Source organism: Ranitomeya imitator, chromosome 5 (genome assembly GCF_032444005.1).
Source record: "Ranitomeya imitator isolate aRanImi1 chromosome 5, aRanImi1.pri, whole genome shotgun sequence".
In the NCBI taxonomy this organism is placed as follows: domain Eukaryota; kingdom Metazoa; phylum Chordata; class Amphibia; order Anura; family Dendrobatidae; genus Ranitomeya; species Ranitomeya imitator.
Genome location: NC_091286.1, coordinates 583605562 through 583625967, shown reverse-complemented (window position 1 = coordinate 583625967; position 20406 = coordinate 583605562). Strand labels below are relative to the sequence as shown.

At 47.6% G+C, this 20406-nt stretch overlaps 1 protein-coding gene across 1 annotated transcript in view; it reads right to left on the bottom strand.

Moving 5' to 3' along the window:
* Nucleotides 1–20406, bottom strand: part of LOC138638528 (saxiphilin-like) — a 194266-nt gene that overhangs the window by 42510 nt on the left and 131350 nt on the right. Inside the window, exon 15 of the mRNA XM_069727906.1 lies at nt 18058–18222. Coding sequence (XP_069584007.1) covers nt 18058–18222 — 165 coding nt within the window. The remainder of the gene's footprint in view (nt 1–18057; nt 18223–20406) is intronic.

Sequence of the window (20406 nt, the reverse complement as noted above, 5' to 3'; positions counted from 1 at the left end):
ACATCACAGTGGTAAGTGACAGGTGAATTATTTTTTGTCCTATAATACCACTTTTAACAAGACAATCCCTTTAATGATTGCTATCCAGATCTAAGAATTTTTTGCAATAGTCTATAACCTGAATCTTTAAGTATTTCTCCAGAACAGTTAAATTGTTTTTTCAAGATTTGTAATAATTTTCGCAAGGTAAGACCTATGTGAAATGCTTTCACCTTTTTTCCCTCTTCTTATTGTCCCCTTTGCCTACATATTTGTACAAATCTCATCTTAGGACATATTTTATTCCTTACAAAACTATCAAGTTTCCACATATAAAAATTTGCCTTATTTTATTGTTAATGAATAGTGATGAGCGAATATACTCGTTACCCGAGATTTCCTGAGCACGCTCGGGGGTCCTCTGAGTATTTTTTAGTGCTCGGAGATTTAGTTTTCCTCACCTCAGCTGAATGATTTACATCTGTTAGCCAGCATAAGTACATGTGGGGATTCCTTAGCAACCAGGCAACCCCCACATGTACTCATGCTGGCTAACAGATGTAAATCATTCAGCTGAAGTGAGGAAAACTAAATCTCCGAGCACTAAAAAATACTTGGAGGACACCCGAGCGTGCTCGAGAAATCTCGGGTAACGAGTATATTCGCTCATCACTAGGGTTGAGCGACCTTGACCTTTTTAGAGTCGAGCCGTGTTTCGCGAAACCCGACTATCTTAGAAGTCGAGTCGAGTGGAATCGGCCGATTATCGCGAAAAGTCGGGTATCGACCGAAACACGAAACCCAATGCAAGTCAATGGGGGAGCATAGTCGGCAGTGAGTGGAGGCCAGAAAAACACCTACACTGCCCATTTTAATGGCAAAAACATCCATTCTTGTTACAGAAGCTTGTCAATCGTAATTTAGCTTATAATAATTGGAAGGCATTTGAAATTGGGGGTCATTTGGCTAAAGTTGTGGGGGGTAGGGCTGGTTCAAGTAATTAGTGGGCCCAGTAAATCTGGACCACGTCACGGCAGTGGAGCAGGGAGAGGTAAGTATTTCAACTTTGCAAGTGCTGTGATCCTGAGCAAGCAGGGGGGGCCCACTCGTTGGCATTGGCACTGGCACAGGGCCCCTCAAAGTACAGCGGTGTGTTTGCACGGCGGGGGCGCCTCCCACCGGCAGCAACACTTTTGCGTACTATGAGAGGCCCTGTGCCAGTGACGTCGCCAACTAGTATTCCTCCCCCCACCTGATGAAGGAACCTGCACTTTCATCTGCACCTTCCTCTTTGTCCCCGTGTAAGGTGGTATGGTATGCGGGAAGGGGGACCTGACTTTCAGCAGGGTCACAATCTTGCAGTGTAGCGTGCACGGGAAACGTTGTGTCACAGGTCGGGAAGGGGTTAAGCTTGTCAATCTTAATTTACTTTATAATAATAGTTAGGCATTGAAAACAGGGGGTCATTTAGCTAAAGTTGTGGGGGGAAGGGCTGGCTCAAGATTTTCGTGGGCCCAGGAAACGCGGAATACGTGACGGCGGTGGAGCAGGGAGAGGTAAGTATTTCAACTTTGCAAGTGCTGTGATCCTGAGCAAGCAGGGGGGGCCCACTCGTTGGCACTTGGCACTGGCACAGGGCCCCTCATAGTACGGCGGTGTGTTTGACGGCGGGTGGCGCCTCCCACTGCCAGAGACACTTTTGCGTACTATGAGGGGCCCTGTGCCAGTGACGTCGCCAACGAGTATGCCCCCCCACCTGATGAAGGAACCTGCACTTTCATCTGCACCTTCCTCTTTGTCCCCGTGTAAGGTAGTATAGTATGCGGGAAGGGGAACCTGACTTCCAGCAGGGTCAGATTCAGGCTGTGTAGAGTGCAAGGGGAATGTAGTGGTCTGGGTCAATGTACCAGCAGACTCATCTATCACTGGCTGGGCAATGGGCAGGATGAGGAGGAAACACAGATATAGGCCCAAAGAATAAAGTGGGCTAAATGCAGTTCAAAATTGGTAACACAGGAGTAACCAGGGGGCATTGCAGTGGAGGACAACTGGAATGAGAGGCTGACACAGAGAGTAGGCCCAAATCAGTAAGTAGTCGAAATGCAGTTCAAAATTGGCAACAGTAGTAAACAGGCGGCACAGCTTTGTTCAGTGGAGGAGAACAGCAAGGAGTGGCAGACACCGATAGTAGGCCCCAACCCAACTAGTAGGCCAAATGCAGTCTAACATTAACAACTACTTAACGAGAGCCTGAAAATGGAATTTCAGGACAGGAAACCAGGAGAACAGCAAGGAGCGGCAGACACTGTTAGTAGGCCCCAAACCAACTAGTGCGCCAAATGCAGTTGTTCCATTTAACCACTATTTAACAAGAGCCTGAAGATAGAAGCTCAGGAAAGGCAACCTGGAGAACACCTTGGAGCGGAAGACACCGTCTCTACACCCCATACCCAATTTGTAGGCCTAATGCAGTGTAGTTTCCAACAACTACTAAACGAGAGTCGGAAGACCGAAGCAATGGCGAGGAAACCTGGGGAACACCTTGGAGTGGAACACACCGTCTCTACACCCCATACCCAATTTGTAGGCCTAATGCAGTGTAGTTTTCACCAAATACTAAACGAGAGTAGGAAGATCGAAGCAATGTGGACGAAACCTGGGGAACACCTTGGAGTGTAACACACCGTCTCTCTACACCCCATACCAAATTTGTAGGCCTAATGCAGTGTAGTTTGCAACAACTACTAAACGAGAGTAGGAAGATCGAAGCAATGTGGACGAAACCTGGGGCACACCTTGGGGCGGCAGACACCGTTAGTGGGCCCTACCAAAGTTGTAGCCCCAATGCAGTTTTAAAATTCCTAGAGGCTGAAAACAAGACTATTGACGCTCAGCTTTTTTCAAAGGAACACAGCTGTATTGAGTGGCGCAGACAGACACAGGTAGTAGGCCTTAAACCAAAAATGTGGCTCACTGCAGTTTAAAAAAGGTTACAGGGGTACACAGGCAGCATTCCTCTGGGCAGCGGAGGACAATTTCAATAGTGGACCGCAGACAGACTTTGTACGCCTACTATTAAAAAAAGCATGCTCTATGCAATTAAAAATAGGTTCCAGGGGTCCACGGGCAGCAGTGGTGTGGTCAGTGGAGGAGTAGTAGAAAGAACGGGCCGCAGACAGGCTTCGAAGGCCTAACATAAAAAAAATATTGGGCTGTAGGCACTTTTAAATAGGTTCCAGGGGTACACGGGCAGCAGTGGTCTGGTCAGTGTAGGAGTAGTAGAAAGAACGGGCCGCAGACAGGCTTCAAAGGCCTAACATAATAAAATATTGGGCTGTAGGCACTTTTAAATAGGTTCCAGGGGTACACGGGCAGCAGTGGTCTGGTCAGTGTAGGAGTAGTAGAAATAACGGGCCGCAGACAGGCTTCGAAGGCCTAACATAAAAAAATATTGGGCTGTAGGCACTTTTAAATAGGTTCCAGGGGTACACGGGCAGCAGTGGTCTGGTCAGTGGAGGAGTAGTAGAAAGAACGGGCCGCAGACAGGCTTCAAAGGCCTAACATAATAAAATATTGGGCTGTAGGCACTTTTAAATAGGTTCCAGGGGTACACGGGCAGCAGTGGTCTGGTCAGTGTAGGAGTAGTAGAAATAACGGGCCGCAGACAGGCTTCGAAGGCCTAACATAAAAAAATATTGGGCTGTAGGCACTTTTAAATAGGTTCCAGGGGTACACGGGCAGCAGTGGTCTGGTTAGTAGAGGAGTAGTAGAAAGAACGGGCCGCAGACAGGCTTCGAAGGCCTAACATAATAAAATATTGGGCTGTGGGCACTTTTAAATAGGTTCCAGGGGTACACGGGCAGCAGTGGTCTGGTCAGTGGAGGAGGAGTAGAAAGAACGGGCCGCAGACAGGCTTCGAAGGCCTAACATAAAATATTGGGCTGTAGGCACTTTTAAATAGGTTCCAGGGGTACACGGGCAGCAGTGGTCTGGTCAGTGGAGGAGTAGTAGAAAGAACGGGCCGCAGACAGGCTTCGAAGGCCTAACATAATAAAATATTGGGCTGTAGGCACTTTTAAATAGGTTCCAGGGGTACATGGGCAGCAGTGGTCTGGTCAGTGTAGGAGTAGTAGAAAGAACGGGCCGCAGACAGGCTTCGAAGGCCTAACATAAAAAAATATTGGGCTGTAGGCACTTTTAAATAGGTTCCAGGGGTACACGGGCAGCAGTGGTCTGGTCAGTGTAGGAGTAGTAGAAAGAACGGGCCGCAGACAGGCTTCGAAGGCCTAACATAATAAAATATTGGGCTGTAGGCACTTTTAAATAGGTTCCAGGGGTACACGGGCAGCAGTGGTCTGGTCAGTGTAGGAGTAGTAGAAAGAACGGGCCGCAGACAGGCTTCGAAGGCCTAACTTAAAAAAATATTGGGCTGTAGGCACTTTTAAATAGGTTCCAGGGGTACACGGCCAGCAGTGGTCTGGTCAGTGTAGGAGTAGTAGAAAGAACGGGCCGCAGACAGGCTTCGAAGGCCTAACATAAAAAAAAATTGGGCTGTAGGCACTTTTAAATAGGTTCCAGGGGTACACGGGCAGCAGTGGTCTGGTCAGTGTAGGAGTAGTAGAAAGAACGGGCCGCAGACAGGCTTCGAAGGCCTAACATAATAAAATATTGGGCTGTAGGCACTTTTAAATAGGTTCCAGGGGTACACGGGCAGCAGTGGTCTGGTCAGTGTAGGAGTAGTAGAAATAACGGTCCGCAGACAGGCTTCGAAGGCCTAACATAAAAAAATATTGGGCTGTAGGCACTTTTAAATAGGTTCCAGGGGTACACGGGCAGCAGTGGTCTGGTCAGTGGAGGAGTAGTAGAAAGAACGGGCCGCAGACAGGCTTCGAAGGCCTAACATAATAAAATATTGGGCTGTAGGCACTTTTAAATAGGGTCTAGGGGTACACGGGCAGCAGTGGTCTGGTCAGTGGAGGAGTAGTAGAAAGAACGGGCCGCAGACAGGCTTCGAAGGCCTAACATAATAAAATATTGGGCTGTAGGCACTTTTAAATAGGTTCCAGGGGTACACGGGCAGCAGTGGTCTGGTCAGTGGAGGAGTAGTAGAAAGAACGGGCCGCAGACAGGCTTCGAAGGCCTAACATAAAAAAATATTGGGCTGTAGGCACTTTTAAATAGGTTCCAGGGGTACACGGGCAGCAGTGGTCTGGTCAGTGTAGGAGTAGTAGAAATAACGGGCCGCAGACAGGCTTCAAAGGCCTAACATAATAAAATATTGGGCTGTAGGCACTTTTAAATAGGTTCCAGGGGTACACGGGCAGCAGTGGTCTGGTCAGTGTAGGAGTAGTAGAAATAACGGGCCGCAGACAGGCTTCGAAGGCCTAACATAAAAAAATATTGGGCTGTAGGCACTTTTAAATAGGTTCCAGGGGTACACGGGCAGCAGTGGTCTGGTTAGTGGAGGAGTAGTAGAAAGAACGGGCCGCAGACAGGCTTCGAAGGCCTAACATAATAAAATATTGGGCTGTGGGCACTTTTAAATAGGTTCCAGGGGTACACAGGCAGCAGTGGTCTGGTCAGTGGAGGAGGAGTAGAAAGAACGGGCCGCAGACAGGCTTCGAAGGCCTAACATAAAATATTGGGCTGTAGGCACTTTTAAATAGGTTCCAGGGGTACACGAGCAGCAGTGGTCTGGTCAGTGGAGGAGTAGTAGAAAGAACGGGCCGCAGACAGGCTTCGAAGGCCTAACATAATAAAATATTGGGCTGTAGGCACTTTTAAATAGGTTCCAGGGGTACATGGGCAGCAGTGGTCTGGTCAGTGTAGGAGTAGTAGAAAGAACGGGCCGCAGACAGGCTTCGAAGGCCTAACATAAAAAAATATTGGGCTGTAGGCACTTTTAAATAGGTTCCAGGGGTACACGGGCAGCAGTGGTCTGGTCAGTGTAGGAGTAGTAGAAAGAACGGGCCGCAGACAGGCTTCGAAGGCCTAACATAATAAAATATTGGGCTGTAGGCACTTTTAAATAGGTTCCAGGGGTACACGGGCAGCAGTGGTCTGGTCAGTGTAGGAGTAGTAGAAAGAACGGGCCGCAGACAGGCTTCGAAGGCCTAACTTAAAAAAATATTGGGCTGTAGGCACTTTTAAATAGGTTCCAGGGGTACACGGCCAGCAGTGGTCTGGTCAGTGGAGGAGTAGTAGAAAGAACGGGCCGCAGACAGGCTTCGAAGGCCTAACATAATAAAATATTGGGCTGTAGGCACTTTTAAATAGGTTCCAGGGGTACACGGGCAGCAGTGGTCTGGTCAGTGTAGGAGTAGTAGAAAGAACGGGCCGCAGACAGGCTTCGAAGGCCTAACATAAAAAAATATTGGGCTGTAGGCACTTTTAAATAGGTTCCAGGGGTACACGGGCAGCAGTGGTCTGGTCAGTGTAGGAGTAGTAGAAAGAACGGGCCGCAGACAGGCTTCGAAGGCCTAACATAATAAAATATTGGGCTGTAGGCACTTTTAAATAGGTTCCAGGGGTACACGGGCAGCAGTGGTCTGGTCAGTGTAGGAGTAGTAGAAATAACGGTCCGCAGACAGGCTTCGAAGGCCTAACATAAAAAAATATTGGGCTGTAGGCACTTTTAAATAGGTTCCAGGGGTACACGGGCAGCAGTGGTCTGGTCAGTGGAGGAGTAGTAGAAAGAACGGGCCGCAGACAGGCTTCGAAGGCCTAACATAATAAAATATTGGGCTGTAGGCACTTTTAAATAGGGTCCAGGGGTACACGGGCAGCAGTGGTCTGGTCAGTGGAGGAGTAGTAGAAAGAACGGGCCGCAGACAGGCTTCGAAGGCCTAACATAATAAAATATTGGGCTGTAGGCACTTTTAAATAGGTTCCAGGGGTACACGGGCAGCAGTGATCTGGTCAGTGGAGGAGTAGTAGAAAGAACGGGCCGCAGACAGGCTTCGAAGGCCTAACATAAAAAAATATTGGGCTGTAGGCACTTTTAAATAGGTTCCAGGGGTACACGGGCAGCAGTAGACTGGTCAGTGGAGGCCTAGTGGAAGGAGGGACCGCAGACAGGCTTCGAAGGCCTAACATAATAAATTAGGGCTGTGGGCACTTTAACATTGGTTCCAGGGGTACACGGGCAGCAGTAGACTGGTCAGTGGAGGCCTAGTGGAAGGAGGGACCGCAGACAGGCTTTGAAGGCCTAACATAATAAAATTGGGCTGTAGGCACTTTAACATTGGTTCCAGGGGTACACGGGCAGCAGTAGACAGGTCAGTGGAGGCCTAGTGGAAGGATGGACCGCAGACAAGCTTCGAAGGCCTAACATAATAAATTAGGGCTGTAGGCAATTTAACATTGGTTCCAGGGGAACACGGGCAGCATTAGACAGGTCAGTGGAGGCCTAGTGGAAGGAGGGACCGCAGACAGGCTTCGAAGGCCTAACATAATAAAATTTGGCTGTTGGCAATTTAACATTGGTTCCAGGGGAACACGGGCAGCAGTAGACTGGTCAGTGGAGGCCTAGTGGAAGGAGGGACCGCAGACAGGCTTTGAAGGCCTAACATAATAAATTAGGGCTGTAGGCAATTTAACATTGGTTCCAGGGGAACACGGGCAGCAGTAGACAGGTCAGTGGAGGCCTAGTGGAAGGAGGGACCGCAGACAGGCTTCGAAGGCCTAACATAATAAAATTAGGCAGTAGGCAATTTAAAATTGGTTCCAGGGGAACACGGGCAGCAGTAGACAGGTCAGTGGAGGCCTAGTGGAAGGAGGGACCGCAGACAGGCTTCGAAGGCCTAACATAATAAAATTGGGCTGTAGGCACTTTAACATTGGTTCCAGGGGTACACGGGCAGCAGTAGACAGGTCAGTGGAGGCCTAGTGGAAGGATGGACCGCAGACAAGCTTCGAAGGCCTAACATAATAAATTAGGGCTGTAGGCAATTTAACATTGGTTCCAGGGGAACACGGGCAGCATTAGACAGGTCAGTGGAGGCCTAGTGGAAGGATGGACCGCAGACAGGCTTCGAAGGCCTAACATAATAAAATTTGGCTGTTGGCAATTTAACATTGGTTCCAGGGGAACACGGGCAGCAGTAGACTGGTCAGTGGAGACCTAGTGGAAGGAGGGACCGCAGACAGGCTTCGAAGGTCTAACATAATAAAATTAGGCTGTAGGCAATTTAAAATTGGTTCCAGGAGAACACGGGCAGCAGTAGACAGGTCAGTGGAGGCCTAGTGGAAGGAGGGACCGCAGACAGGCTTCGAAGGCCTAACATAATAAAATTGGGCTGTAGGCACTTTAACATTGGTTCCAGGGGTACACGGGCAGCAGTAGACAGGTCAGTGGAGGCCTAGTGGAAGGAGGGACCGCATGCAGGCTTCGAAGGCCTAACATAATAAAATTTGGCTGTAGGCAATTTAAAATTGGTTCCAGGGGAACACGGGCAGCAGTAGACAGGTCAGTGGAGGCCTAGTGGAAGGAGGGACCGCAGACAGGCTTCGAAGGCCTAACATAATAAAATTTGGCTGTTGGCAATTTAATATTGGTTCCAGGGGAACATGGGCAGCAGTAGACAGGTCAGTGGAGGCCTAGTGGAAGGAGGGACCGCAGACAGGCTTCGAAGGCCTAACATAATAAAATTAGGCTGTAGGCAATTTAAAATTGGTTCCAGGGGAACACGGGCAGCAGTAGACAGGTCAGTGGAGGCCTAGTGGAAGGAGGGACCGCAGACAGGCTTCGAAGGCCTAACATAATAAAATTTGGCTGTAGGCAATTTAAAATTGGTTCCAGGGGAACACGGGCAGCAGTAGACAGGTCAGTGGAGGCCTAGTGGAAGGAGGGACCGCAGACAGGCTTCGAAGGCCTAACATAAAAAAATATTGGGCTGTAGGCACTTTTAAATAGGTTCCAGGGGTACACGGGCAGCAGTGGTCTGGTCAGTGTAGGAGTAGTAGAAAGAACGGGCCGCAGACAGGCTTCGAAGGCCTAACATAAAAAAATATTGGGCTGTAGGCACTTTTAAATAGGTTCCAGGGGTACACGGGCAGCAGTGGTCTGGTCAGTGTAGGAGTAGTAGAAATAACGGGCCGCAGACAGGCTTCGAAGGCCTAACATAAAAAAATATTGGGCTGTAGGCACTTTTAAATAGGTTCCAGGGGTACACGGGCAGCAGTGGTCTGGTCAGTGGAGGAGTAGTAGAAAGAACGGGCCGCAGACAGGCTTCGAAGGCCTAACATAATAAAATATTGGGCTGTAGGCACTTTTAAATAGGTTCCAGGGGTACACGGGCAGCAGTGGTCTGGTCAGTGGAGGAGAAGTAGAAAGAACGGGCCGCAGACAGGCTTCGAAGGCCTAACATAATAAAATATTGGGCTGTAGGCACTTTTAAATAGGTTCCAGGGGTACACGGGCAGCAGTGGTCTGGTCAGTGGAGGAGTAGTAGAAAGAACGGGCCGCAGACAGGCTTCGAAGGCCTAACATAAAAAAATATTGGGCTGTAGGCACTTTTAAATAGGTTCCAGGGGTACACGGGCAGCAGTAGACTGGTCAGTGGAGGCCTAGTGGAAGGAGGGACCGCAGACAGGCTTCGAAGGCCTAACATAATAAATTAGGGCTGTGGGCACTTTAACATTGGTTCCAGGGGTACACGGGCAGCAGTAGACTGGTCAGTGGAGGCCTAGTGGAAGGAGGGACCGCAGACAGGCTTCGAAGACGTAACATAATAAAATTTGGCTGTTGGCAATTTAACATTGGTTCCAGGGGAACACGGGCAGCAGTAGACAGGTCAGTGGAGGCCTAGTGGAAGGAGGGACCGCAGACAGGCTTCGAAGGTCTAACATAATAAAATGAGGCTGTAGGCAATTTAAAATTGGTTCCAGGGGAACACGGGCAGCAGTAGACAGGTCAGTGGAGGCCTAGTGGAAGGAGGGACCGCAGACAGGCTTCGAAGGCCTAACATAATAAAATTGGGCTGTAGGCACTTTAACATTGGTTCCAGGGGTACACGGGCAGCAGTAGACAGGTCAGTGGAGGCCTAGTGGAAGGAGGGACCGCAGACAGGCTTCGAAGGCCTAACATAATAAAATTAGGCTGTAGGCAATTTAAAATTGGTTCCAGGGGAACACGGGCAGCAGTAGACAGGTCAGTGGAGGCCTAGTGGAAGGAGGGACCGCAGGCAGGCTTCGAAGGCCTAACATAATAAAATTTGGCTGTTGGCAATTTAACATTGGTTCCAGGGGAACACGGGCAGCAGTAGACAGGTCAGTGGAGGCCTAGTGGAAGGAGGGACCGCAGACAGGCTTCGAAGGCCTAACATAATAAAATTAGGCTGTAGGCAATTTAAAATTGGTTCCAGGGGAACACGGGCAGCAGTAGACAGGTCAGTGGAGGCCTAGTGGAAGGAGGGACTGCAGACAGGCTTCGAAGGCCTAACATAATAAAATTGGGCTGTAGGCACTTTAACATTGGTTCCAGGGGTACACGGGCAGCAGTAGACAGGTCAGTGGAGGCCTAGTGGAAGGAGGGACCGCAGACAGGCTTCGAAGGCCTAACATAATAAATTAGGGCTGTAGGCAATTTAACATTGGTTCCAGGGGAACACGGGCAGCAGTAGGCAGGTCAGTGGAGGCCTAGTGGAAGGAGGGACCGCAGACAGGCTTCGAAGGCCTAACATAATAAAATTAGGCTGTAGGCAATTTAAAATTGGTTCCATGGGAACACGGGCAGCAGTAGACAGGTCAGTGGAGGCCTAGTGGAAGGAGGGACCGCAGACAGGCTTCGAAGGCCTAACATAATAAATTTGGGCTGTAGGCACTTTGAATTCTCTTGCAGGGGTACACAGGCAGTGGGCACCATTGATGTTGTCAGCGGCAGCCGATTGTAATGAGTGTCTGCCAGTTAGTAGTCCCAAAAAATAAATACATGTTAATGTCTCGCATTACAAGAAAAAGAAAAACCAAAAGGGTGCAATCATTAGGTATAGGGGTGGGCTCCTCTGCGTAGTTTCAGACCTAGTAATTTGGCACAAAGTATTTACTTGGGTAAATATAGGACACTGCCCCTGACTATGTTAAGTACCATCATACATGTCAACACAATGGTATTGTCAGTGGCAGGAATTTACGGATGTCAGCGCATAGACTAAACATAGGTGGAACTGTGAGAGATAATTGTGCAAGTGGTAGAGCAATGTTTGAGCAGGGGGTGGGGGAACTCTCTTGTGGCCGGCGGTACATGCCCAGGGCCCCTCATGTTACAACAGTGTGTCTGACGTTGGGTGCGCACCACCACCGCCAGAGACACTTTATTGTACTATGAGGGACCCAGTGGTAGTGCCGTCGACCAAAAGCGTGCACACCCACCTCTTCAGACAAACAGCACTCTCACGGGTGCTTGTGCCAAGTGGCGATACCACGACCCCGTGTGGGGAGTTTGGCCATTTAGGGACGTGTAAACATGTCGTATGCTGGACAATCAGCTGCTGCAAATTACGAGATTGGTAAAGTCATTCAGAGTAGTCCACAGGCAATACCTTTTCATAGGAAAGCTAGGTGTCGGCCGGGCAAGGTGGGGCAAAAGAATTCGAAATCCAGTTGTGGTTCATTTTAATGAAGGTTAGATCATCAACATTTTGGGTAGCCAGACGAGTCCTTTTTTCGGTTAATATTGAACCTGCAGCACTGAATACTCTTTCTGATAGGACACTAGCTGCTGGGCAAGCAAGCTCCTGCAAAGCATATTCTGCCAATTCTGGCCAGGTGTCTAATTTGGATGCCCAGTAATCAAATGGGAATGACGGTTGAGGTAGAACATCGATAAGGGATGAAAAATAGTTAGTAACCATACTGGACAAATGTTGTCTCCTGTCACTTTGAATTGATGCAGCAGTACCTGTCCTGTCTGCGGTCATAGCAAAATCACTCCACAACCTGGTCAGAAAACCCCTCTGTCCAACGCCACTTCGGATTTCTGCACCTCTAACACTTCTGTTCTGCTGCCCCCTGCTGCTCGTGTGAGAACGATCACGGGCGCTGTGTGCTGGGAATGCCTGAAGCAAACGGTCAACAAGAGTTGATTGTTTGCTTGCTAATATTAGTTCCAAGTTCTCATGTGGCATAATATTTTGCAATTTGCCTTTATAGCGAGGATCAAGGAGGCAGGCCAACCAGTAATCGTCATCGTTCATCATTTTAGTAATGCGTGTGTCCCTTTTGAGGATACGTAAGGCATAATCCGCCATGTGGGCCAAAGTTCCAGTTGTCAAATCTGCGGTTGTGATTGTTTGAGGGGCAGTTTCAGGCAAATCTACGTCACTTGTGTCCCTCAAAAAACCAGAACCCGGCCTTGCCACGCCACCAATTTCCAGTGCCCCCAGGAAAGCTTCCTCATTAAAAATATACTCATCCCCATCATCCTCTTCGTCCTCCACCTCCTCTTCGCCCGCTACCTCGTCCTGTACACTGCCCTGACCAGACAATGGCTGACTGTCAACAAGGCTTTCCTCTTCCTCTGGTGCAGACGCCTGATCCTTTATGTGTGTCAAACTTTGCATCAGCAGACACATTAGGGGGATGCTCATGCTTATTATGGCGTTGTCTGCACTAACCAGCCGTGTGCATTCCTCAAAACACTGAAGGACTTGACACATGTCTTGTATCTTCGACCACTGCACACCTGACAACTCCATGTCTGCCATCCTACTGCCTGCCCGTGTATGTGTATCCTCCCGCAAAAACATAACAGCCTGCCTCTGTTCGCACAGTCTCTGAAGCATGTGCAGTGTTGAGTTCCACCTTGTTGCAACGTCTATGATTAGGCGATGCTGGGGAAGGTTCAAAGACCGCTGATAGGTCTGCAAACGGCTGGAGTGTACAGGCGAACGGTGGATATGTGAGCAAAGTCCACGCACTTTGAGGAGCAGGTCGGAGAACCCAGGATAAGTTTTCAATAAGCACTGCACCACCAGGTTTAAGGTGTGAGCCAGGCAAGGAATGTGTTTCAGTTGGGAAAGGGAGATGGCAGCCATGAAATTCCTTCCGTTATCACTCACTACCTTGCCTGCCTCAAGATCTACTGTGCCCAGCCACGACTGCGTTTCTTGCTGCAAGAACTCGGACAGAACTTCCGCGGTGTGTCTGTTGTCGCCCAAACACTTCATAGCCAATACAGCCTGCTGACGCTTGCCAGTAGCTGTGCCATAATGGGACAACTGGTGTGCAACAGTGACAGCTGCCGATGGAGTGGTTGGGCGACTGCGGTCTGTGGAAGAGCTCTCCCTTCTGCAGGAGGAGGAGGAGGGGGTGCAAACGCCTACAGCCAACTGTTTCCTAGACCGTGGGCTAGGCACAACTGTCCCGAAATTGATGTCCCCTGTGGACCCTGCATCCACCACATTCACCCAGTGTGCCGTGATGGATACGTAACGTCCCTGGCCATGCCTACTGGTCCATGCATCTGTAGTCAGGTGCACCTTTGTACTCACAGATTGCCTGAGTGCATGGACGATGCGCTGTTTAACATGCTGGTGCAGGGCTGGGATGGCTTTTCTCGAAAAGAAGTGTCGACTGGGTAGCTCGCAGCGTGGTTCAGCGTACTCCATCAGGGCTTTGAAAGCTTCGCTTTCAACTAACCGGTAGGGCATCATCTCTAACGAGATTAGTCTAGCTATGTGGGCGTTAAAACCCTGTGTACGCGGATGCGAGGATAAGTACTTCCTTTTTCTAACCAGAGTCTCATGTAGGGTGAGCTGGACTGGAGAGCTGGAGATCGTGGAACTAGCGGATGTGCCGGTGGACATGGCAGACTGAGAGACGGTTGGAGACGGTATTGTTTCCGCCGGTGCCCTAGATGCAGTATTTCCTCCTACGAAACTGGTGATTCCCTGACCCTGACTGCTTTGGGCTGGCAAAGAAACCTGCACAGATACTGCTGGTGGTGCGGAAAATGGTGGCCTTACAGTGATGGAAGGGATGTAGCGTTGCTGACTAGCTTCATTGGCCGAGGGTGCTACAACCTTAAGGGACGTTAGTCCAGGCTTGCAAATGCATGGTGGTTAAATGTCTATGCATGCAACTTGTATTGAGACTTTTCAGATTCTGACCTCTGCTTAAGCTAGTTGAACATTTTTGACAGATGACTTTGTGCGGATCAATTGGATGTTGTTTAAAAAAATGCCAGACTGCACTCTTTCGAGCCTCGGATCCCTTTTCAGCCATTGCAGACTGAGCTTTAACCGGATGGACACGCTGTCCTCCAACAGTTTTTGGCTTTGCCACGCGTTTTGGGCAAGATATGGGCCCGGCAGATGGAACCTGTTGTGATGTTGATGCTTGCTGCGGCCCCTCCTCCTCCACTTCAGAACTACTGCCGCCTGCACCCTGTTCCCCCAATGGCTGCCAATCGGGGTCAACAACTGGGTCATGTATAACCTCCTATTCTAGCTCGTGCGCAACTTCATCTGTGTCACCGTGTAAGTCGGTGGTAGAGCGTTCGTGATGGGGCAACATAGTCTCATCAGGGTCTGATTCTGGATCAGTACCCTGCGAGGGCAATGTTGTGGTCTGAGTCAAAGGACCAGCATAGTAGTCTGGCTGTGGCTGTGCATCAGTGCACTCCATGTCAGATTCAACTTGTAATGGGCATGGCCTGTTAACTGCTTCACTTTCTAAGCCAGGGACGGTATGTGTAAAAAGCTCCATGGAGTAATCCGTTGTGTCGCCTGCTGCATCCTTCTCTGTTGTTGTTTTTGCTGAAGAGGACAAGGAAGCGACTTGTCCCTGACCGTGAACATCCACTAATGACGCGCTGCTTTTACATTTACCAGTTTCAAAAGAGGAGGCAAAAGAGCTAGAGGCTGAGTCTGCAAGGTAAGCCAAAACTTGCTCTTGCTGCTCCGGCTTTAAAAGCGGTTTTCCTACTCCCAGAAAAGGGAGCGTTCGAGGCCTTCTGTAGCCAGACGACGAACCTGGCTCCACAGCTCCAGACTTAGGTGCAATATTTCTTTTCCCACGACCACCTGATGCTCCACTACCACTACCATCATTACCAGCTGACAATGAACGCCCACGGCCACGACCTCTTCCACCAGACTTCCTCATTGTTTTAAAAACTTAACCAAAGTAACGGTATTTGTTGCTGTCAAACAACTTACACGGTGAGCTATAACTTCAGTATGATTTCGATATCCCTTTACAGGTTGGTGAGACCGCAAGGAAAATCAGGCACGATGTTACACACTCTGTTTTCTGTGGCACCAAATCAGAGAGATGCGACACACGCAGGACTGTCACTCAAGCACAAATGTCAATATTAATCTCCCACTGTATTTTTTTTTTTATTTCAGGGAGAATTTAGAAAGCCAAAAAAAAAAAATTGCCTTTCTATGGCCTAGTGCCCACTATTTGAGAGAGAGAGATGGCACACCCAGGAGTCAAGACTGGCACACAAGCAGAAGGGGCAATATTAATCTCCCACTGATTTTTTTTTTCAGGGAGACTTTAGAAACAAAATAAAATAAAATGATTTTTTCAGGAAGAATTTAGAAACCAAAAAAAAGTAAAATGATTTTTTCCAGGAAAATTTAGAAACCAAATTAAAAAAAAATTGCCTTTCTATGGCCCAGTGCCCACTATTTGAGAGAGAGAGATGGCACACCCAGGAGTCAAGACTGGCACACAAGCAGAAAGGGCAATATTAATCTCCCACTGATTTTTTTTTTTTTCAGGGAGACTTTAGAAACAAAATAAAATAAAATGATTTTTTCAGGAAGAATTTAGAAACCAAATAAAATAAAATGATTTTTACCGGGAGAATTTAGAAACCAAAAAAAAAAAATATAGGCTTTCTATGGCCCACTGAGTGAGAGATGGCACACACAGGAGTCAGGAGTGGCACACAAGCCCAGAGGCCAATATTTATCTCCCACTGATTGATTTATTGATTTTTTCAGGTAGAATTTAGAAACCAAATCAACCAAAAAATTAATAGGCTTTCTATGGCCCACTGAGTGAGAGATGGCACACACAGGAGTCAGGAGTGGCACACAAGCCCAGAGGCCAATATTTATCTCCCACTGATTGATTTATTGATTTTTTCAGGTAGAATTTAGAAACCAAATCAACAAAAAAATTAATAGGCTTTCTATGGCCCACTGAGTGAGAGATGGCACACACAGGAGTCAGGAGTGGCACACAAGCCCAGAGGCCAATATTTATCTCCCACTGATTGATTTATTGATTTTTCCAGGTAGAATTTAGAAACCAAATCAACAAAAAAAATTTATAGGCTTTCTATGGCCCACTGAGTGAGAGATGGCACACACAGGAGTCAGGAGTGGCACACAAGCCCAGAGGCCAATATTTATCTCCCACTGATTGATTTATTGATTTTTTCAGGTAGAATTTAGAAACCAAATCAACAAAAAAAATAAATAGGCTTTCTATGGCCCACTGAGTGAGAGATGGCACACACAGGAGTCAGGAGTGGCACACAAGCCCAGAGGCCAATATTTATCTCCCATTGATTGATTTATTGATTTTTTCAGGTAGAATTTAGAAACCAAATCAACAAAAAAAATAAATAGGCTTTCTATGGCCCACTGAGTGAGAGATGGCACACACAGGAGTCAGGAGTGGCACACAAGCCCAAAGGCCAATATTTATCTCCCACTGATTGATTTATTGATTTTTCCAGGTAGAATTTAGAAACCAAATCAACCAAAAAAATAAATAGGCTTTCTATGGCCCACTGAGTGAGAGATGGCACACACATGAGTCAGGAGTGGCACACAAGCCCAGAGGCCAATATTTATCTCCCACTGATTGATTTATTGATTTTTTCAGGTAGAATTTAGAAACCAAATCAACAAAAAAAATAAATAGGCTTTCTATGGCCCACTGAGTGAGAGATGGCACACACAGGAGTCAGGAGTGGCACACAAGCCCAGAGGCCAATATTTATCTCCCACTGATTGATTTATTGATTTTTCCAGGTAGAATTTAGAAACCAAATCAACCAAAAAAATAAATAGGCTTTCTATGGCCCACTGAGTGAGAGATGGCACACACAGGAGTCAGGAGTGGCACACAAGCCCAGAGGCCAATATTTATCTCCCACTGATTGATTTATTGTTTTTTTCAGGTAGAATTTAGAAACCAAATCAACCCAAAAAAAAATAGGCTTTCTATGGCCCACTAGGTGAGAGAGATGGCACACACAGGGATGGCACTCTAGCAGAAATGCCAATCTTAATCTCCCACAACTTATTTTTTGTAGGGAGAATAAAAAAAAAAAATAAATAAATAAAAGGGACTGTCCTACAATTACTATCTCCCTGCAGTAATCTCAGCCAGGTATGGCAGGCAGCAATAAGGAGTGGACTGATGCACAAATTAAATAAAAAGTGTGGACAAACAAAAAAGATAGCTGTGCAGAAAGGAAGGAACAAGAGGATTTGTGCTTTGAAAAAAGCAGTTGGTTTGCACAGCGGCGTACACACAGCAATGCAGCTATCAGGGAGCCTTCTAGGGCAGCCCAATGAGCTACAGCGCTGAGAAAAAAAAAATGTAGCTTCCACTATCCCTGCACAGGTGGTGTTGGACAGTGGAAATCGCTACAGCACAAGCGGTTTGGGGGTTAATGGACGGGGTTAATGACAAAGCGGCAGCAACCTCTCCCTAAGCTCAGATCAGCAGCAGTAAGATGGCGGTCGGCGGGAACGCCTCTTTATAGCCCCTGTGACGCCGCAGACAGCAAGCCAATCACTGCAATGCCCTTCTCTAAGATGGTGGGGACCAGGACCTATGTCATCACGCTGCCCACACTCTGCGTTCACCTTCATTGACTGAGAAATGGCGCTTTTCGCGTCATTGAAACGCGACTTTGGCGCGAAAGTCGCGTACCGCATGGCCGACCCCACACAGGGGTCGGGTCGAGTTTCATGAAACCTGACTTTACCAAAAGTCGGCGACTTTTGAAAATGAACGACCCGTTTCGCTCAACCCTACTCATCACTATTAATGGAGATCCAGCAGATGTGCAGTATTTACAGCTATTGCTTGTAACCTACTCACCAATGTCACAGTTCTTGGACTTCTTATGAATCAGGCTAATAGGAATATGCCATCCAGCCATGTGACCAACACCGGTGTGACAGGACTTTTTCCCTTCAAGATTATTCCATGTTATTTCTTTATCTTCTTTCTTTACTAAGGCTACAACTCTGAATGTGCCAAACTCTGCAACACAAAAATATTATTCAGTAAGTATAGAAGTATTAGAAGACAGTTTCCATGGCACTGCTCTGTACAATGGCACTGCTCTGTACAATGGTACTGCTCTGTACAATGGTACTGCTCTGTACTGTGGTACTGCTCTGTACAATGGCACTGCTCTGTACTGTGGTACTGCTCTGTACAATGGCACTGCTCTGTACAATGGCCCTGCTCTGTATAATGGCCCTGCTCTGTACAATGGCCCTGCTCTGTACAATGGCCCTGCTCTGTACAATGGCCCTGCTCTGTACAATGGCCCTGCTCTGTACAATGGCACTGCTCTGTACAATGGCACTGCTCTGTACAATGGCACTGCTCTGTACAATGGCCCTGCTCTGTACAATGGCCCTGCTCTGTACAATGGCACTGCTCTGTACAATGGTCCTGCTCTGTACAATGGCCCTGCTCTGTACAATGGCCCTGCTCTGTACAATGGCACTGCTCTGTACAATGGTCCTGCTCTGTACAATGGCACTGCTCTGTACAATGGCACTGCTCTGTACAATGGCACTGCTCTGTACAATGGCACTGCTCTGTACAATGGCACTGCTCTGTACAATGGTCCTGCTCTGTACAATGGCCCTGCTCTGTACAATGGCACTGCTCTGTACAATGGCCCTGCTCTGTACAATGGTCCTGCTCTGTACAATGGCACTGCTCTGTACAATGGTACTGCTCTGTACAATGGCCCTGCTCTGTACAATGGTACTGCTCTGTACAATGGCCCTGCTCTGTACAATGGCACTGCTCTGTACAATGGCCCTGCTCTGTACAATGGTACTGCTCTGTACAATGGCACTGCTCTGTAGAACGGTACGTACAGTCAGTAATAAGTAGGTTTTCTGTACTGGGGCCACATTTGTCAGAGGCAATTTCACTGCAAATTTCAATTCCAAACCATGACAAATATTACATGTAGGATTGTGGGTGGAATCTGAAATGAATTCTATACAAAGATACAAAGCTTGCAAACATATATATTTTTTTCTGGTTAGCCAATAAAGGTATAACTCTGAGAATACTTTTGACAAAAGATTAGATATGTTAGGGATTTCAAAATCTTCAATGCATTTTAAAACAGTTGTCCTAGTTTGGGATGAAACTCCGTACTCACTTTTTATGGCTTCAGACTTCTGAATCCTCACAGCGCACCCACAGCACACTGTCAGGATTCTCTGGTGCCAATGGTTATTTGCCTATATGCGGTCACATGCCAACTAGATGTGCTCGGTCTCGTCCAATTCACTTATACTAGTGAGACCTCGAATGTCTAGTAGGAGTATATCCAGAATTATGCAAATCACATACTTGAGGTCATGTGACTGCCCGTTCTCTCCGTCAGCACCGTAAAATCCTATCAGTGTGCAGAGCAAAGGCTGTGAGGATTCAGAAGTCTGCAGTCATATAGAGTGACTGCAAAATTTCATCGAAAACCTGGACAACCCCATTCATTTCTGTATCGAACAGCATGTAGTGATACTGTAGTTTCCACAGCAAGTACTTATTGTGTGCATTTAACCTATAGAGACGTTCTGTCTATTTCCTCCTAAGAATTACAAAACCTAACCACTCAAAAGATGAAAACTCAGGTGTGACTGTAGTTGATCCTGGAAGACTGGCTATCACCAGTGGAGTGGAAGGTATGAGATATTAAAAGTACATTATTTAACATATTAAGCTTTTTGGAAAGAGATCTAATATATAAAGCTGAATGTGTGTGTGTATGTGTGTGTGTATGTATGTCCGGGATTGGCATCTGCACCGTCGCAGCTACAGCCACAAAATTTTGCACAGTCACACGTCTGGACCCCGAGAGCGTCATAGGCTATGTTGTGAGGCGAAATTTTAACCCCGCGCGTTCCAATTCACCAAACAATTTTGCCCCTATCTACATAATGGGGAAAAAGTGAGAGGAAAAGTGTTGGAGGCGTCGCAACTACAGCCACAAAATTTTGCACAGTCACATGTCTGGACCCTGAGAGCATCATAGGCTATGTTGTGAGGCGAAATTTTAACCCCGCGCTTTCCAATTCACCAAACAATTTTGCCCCTATCTACATAATGGGGAAAAGTGAAAGGAAAAGTGTTGGAGGCAAATTGACAGCTGCCAGATGTGAATAAGGGGGACTTAAAGAATGAGAGCGATGG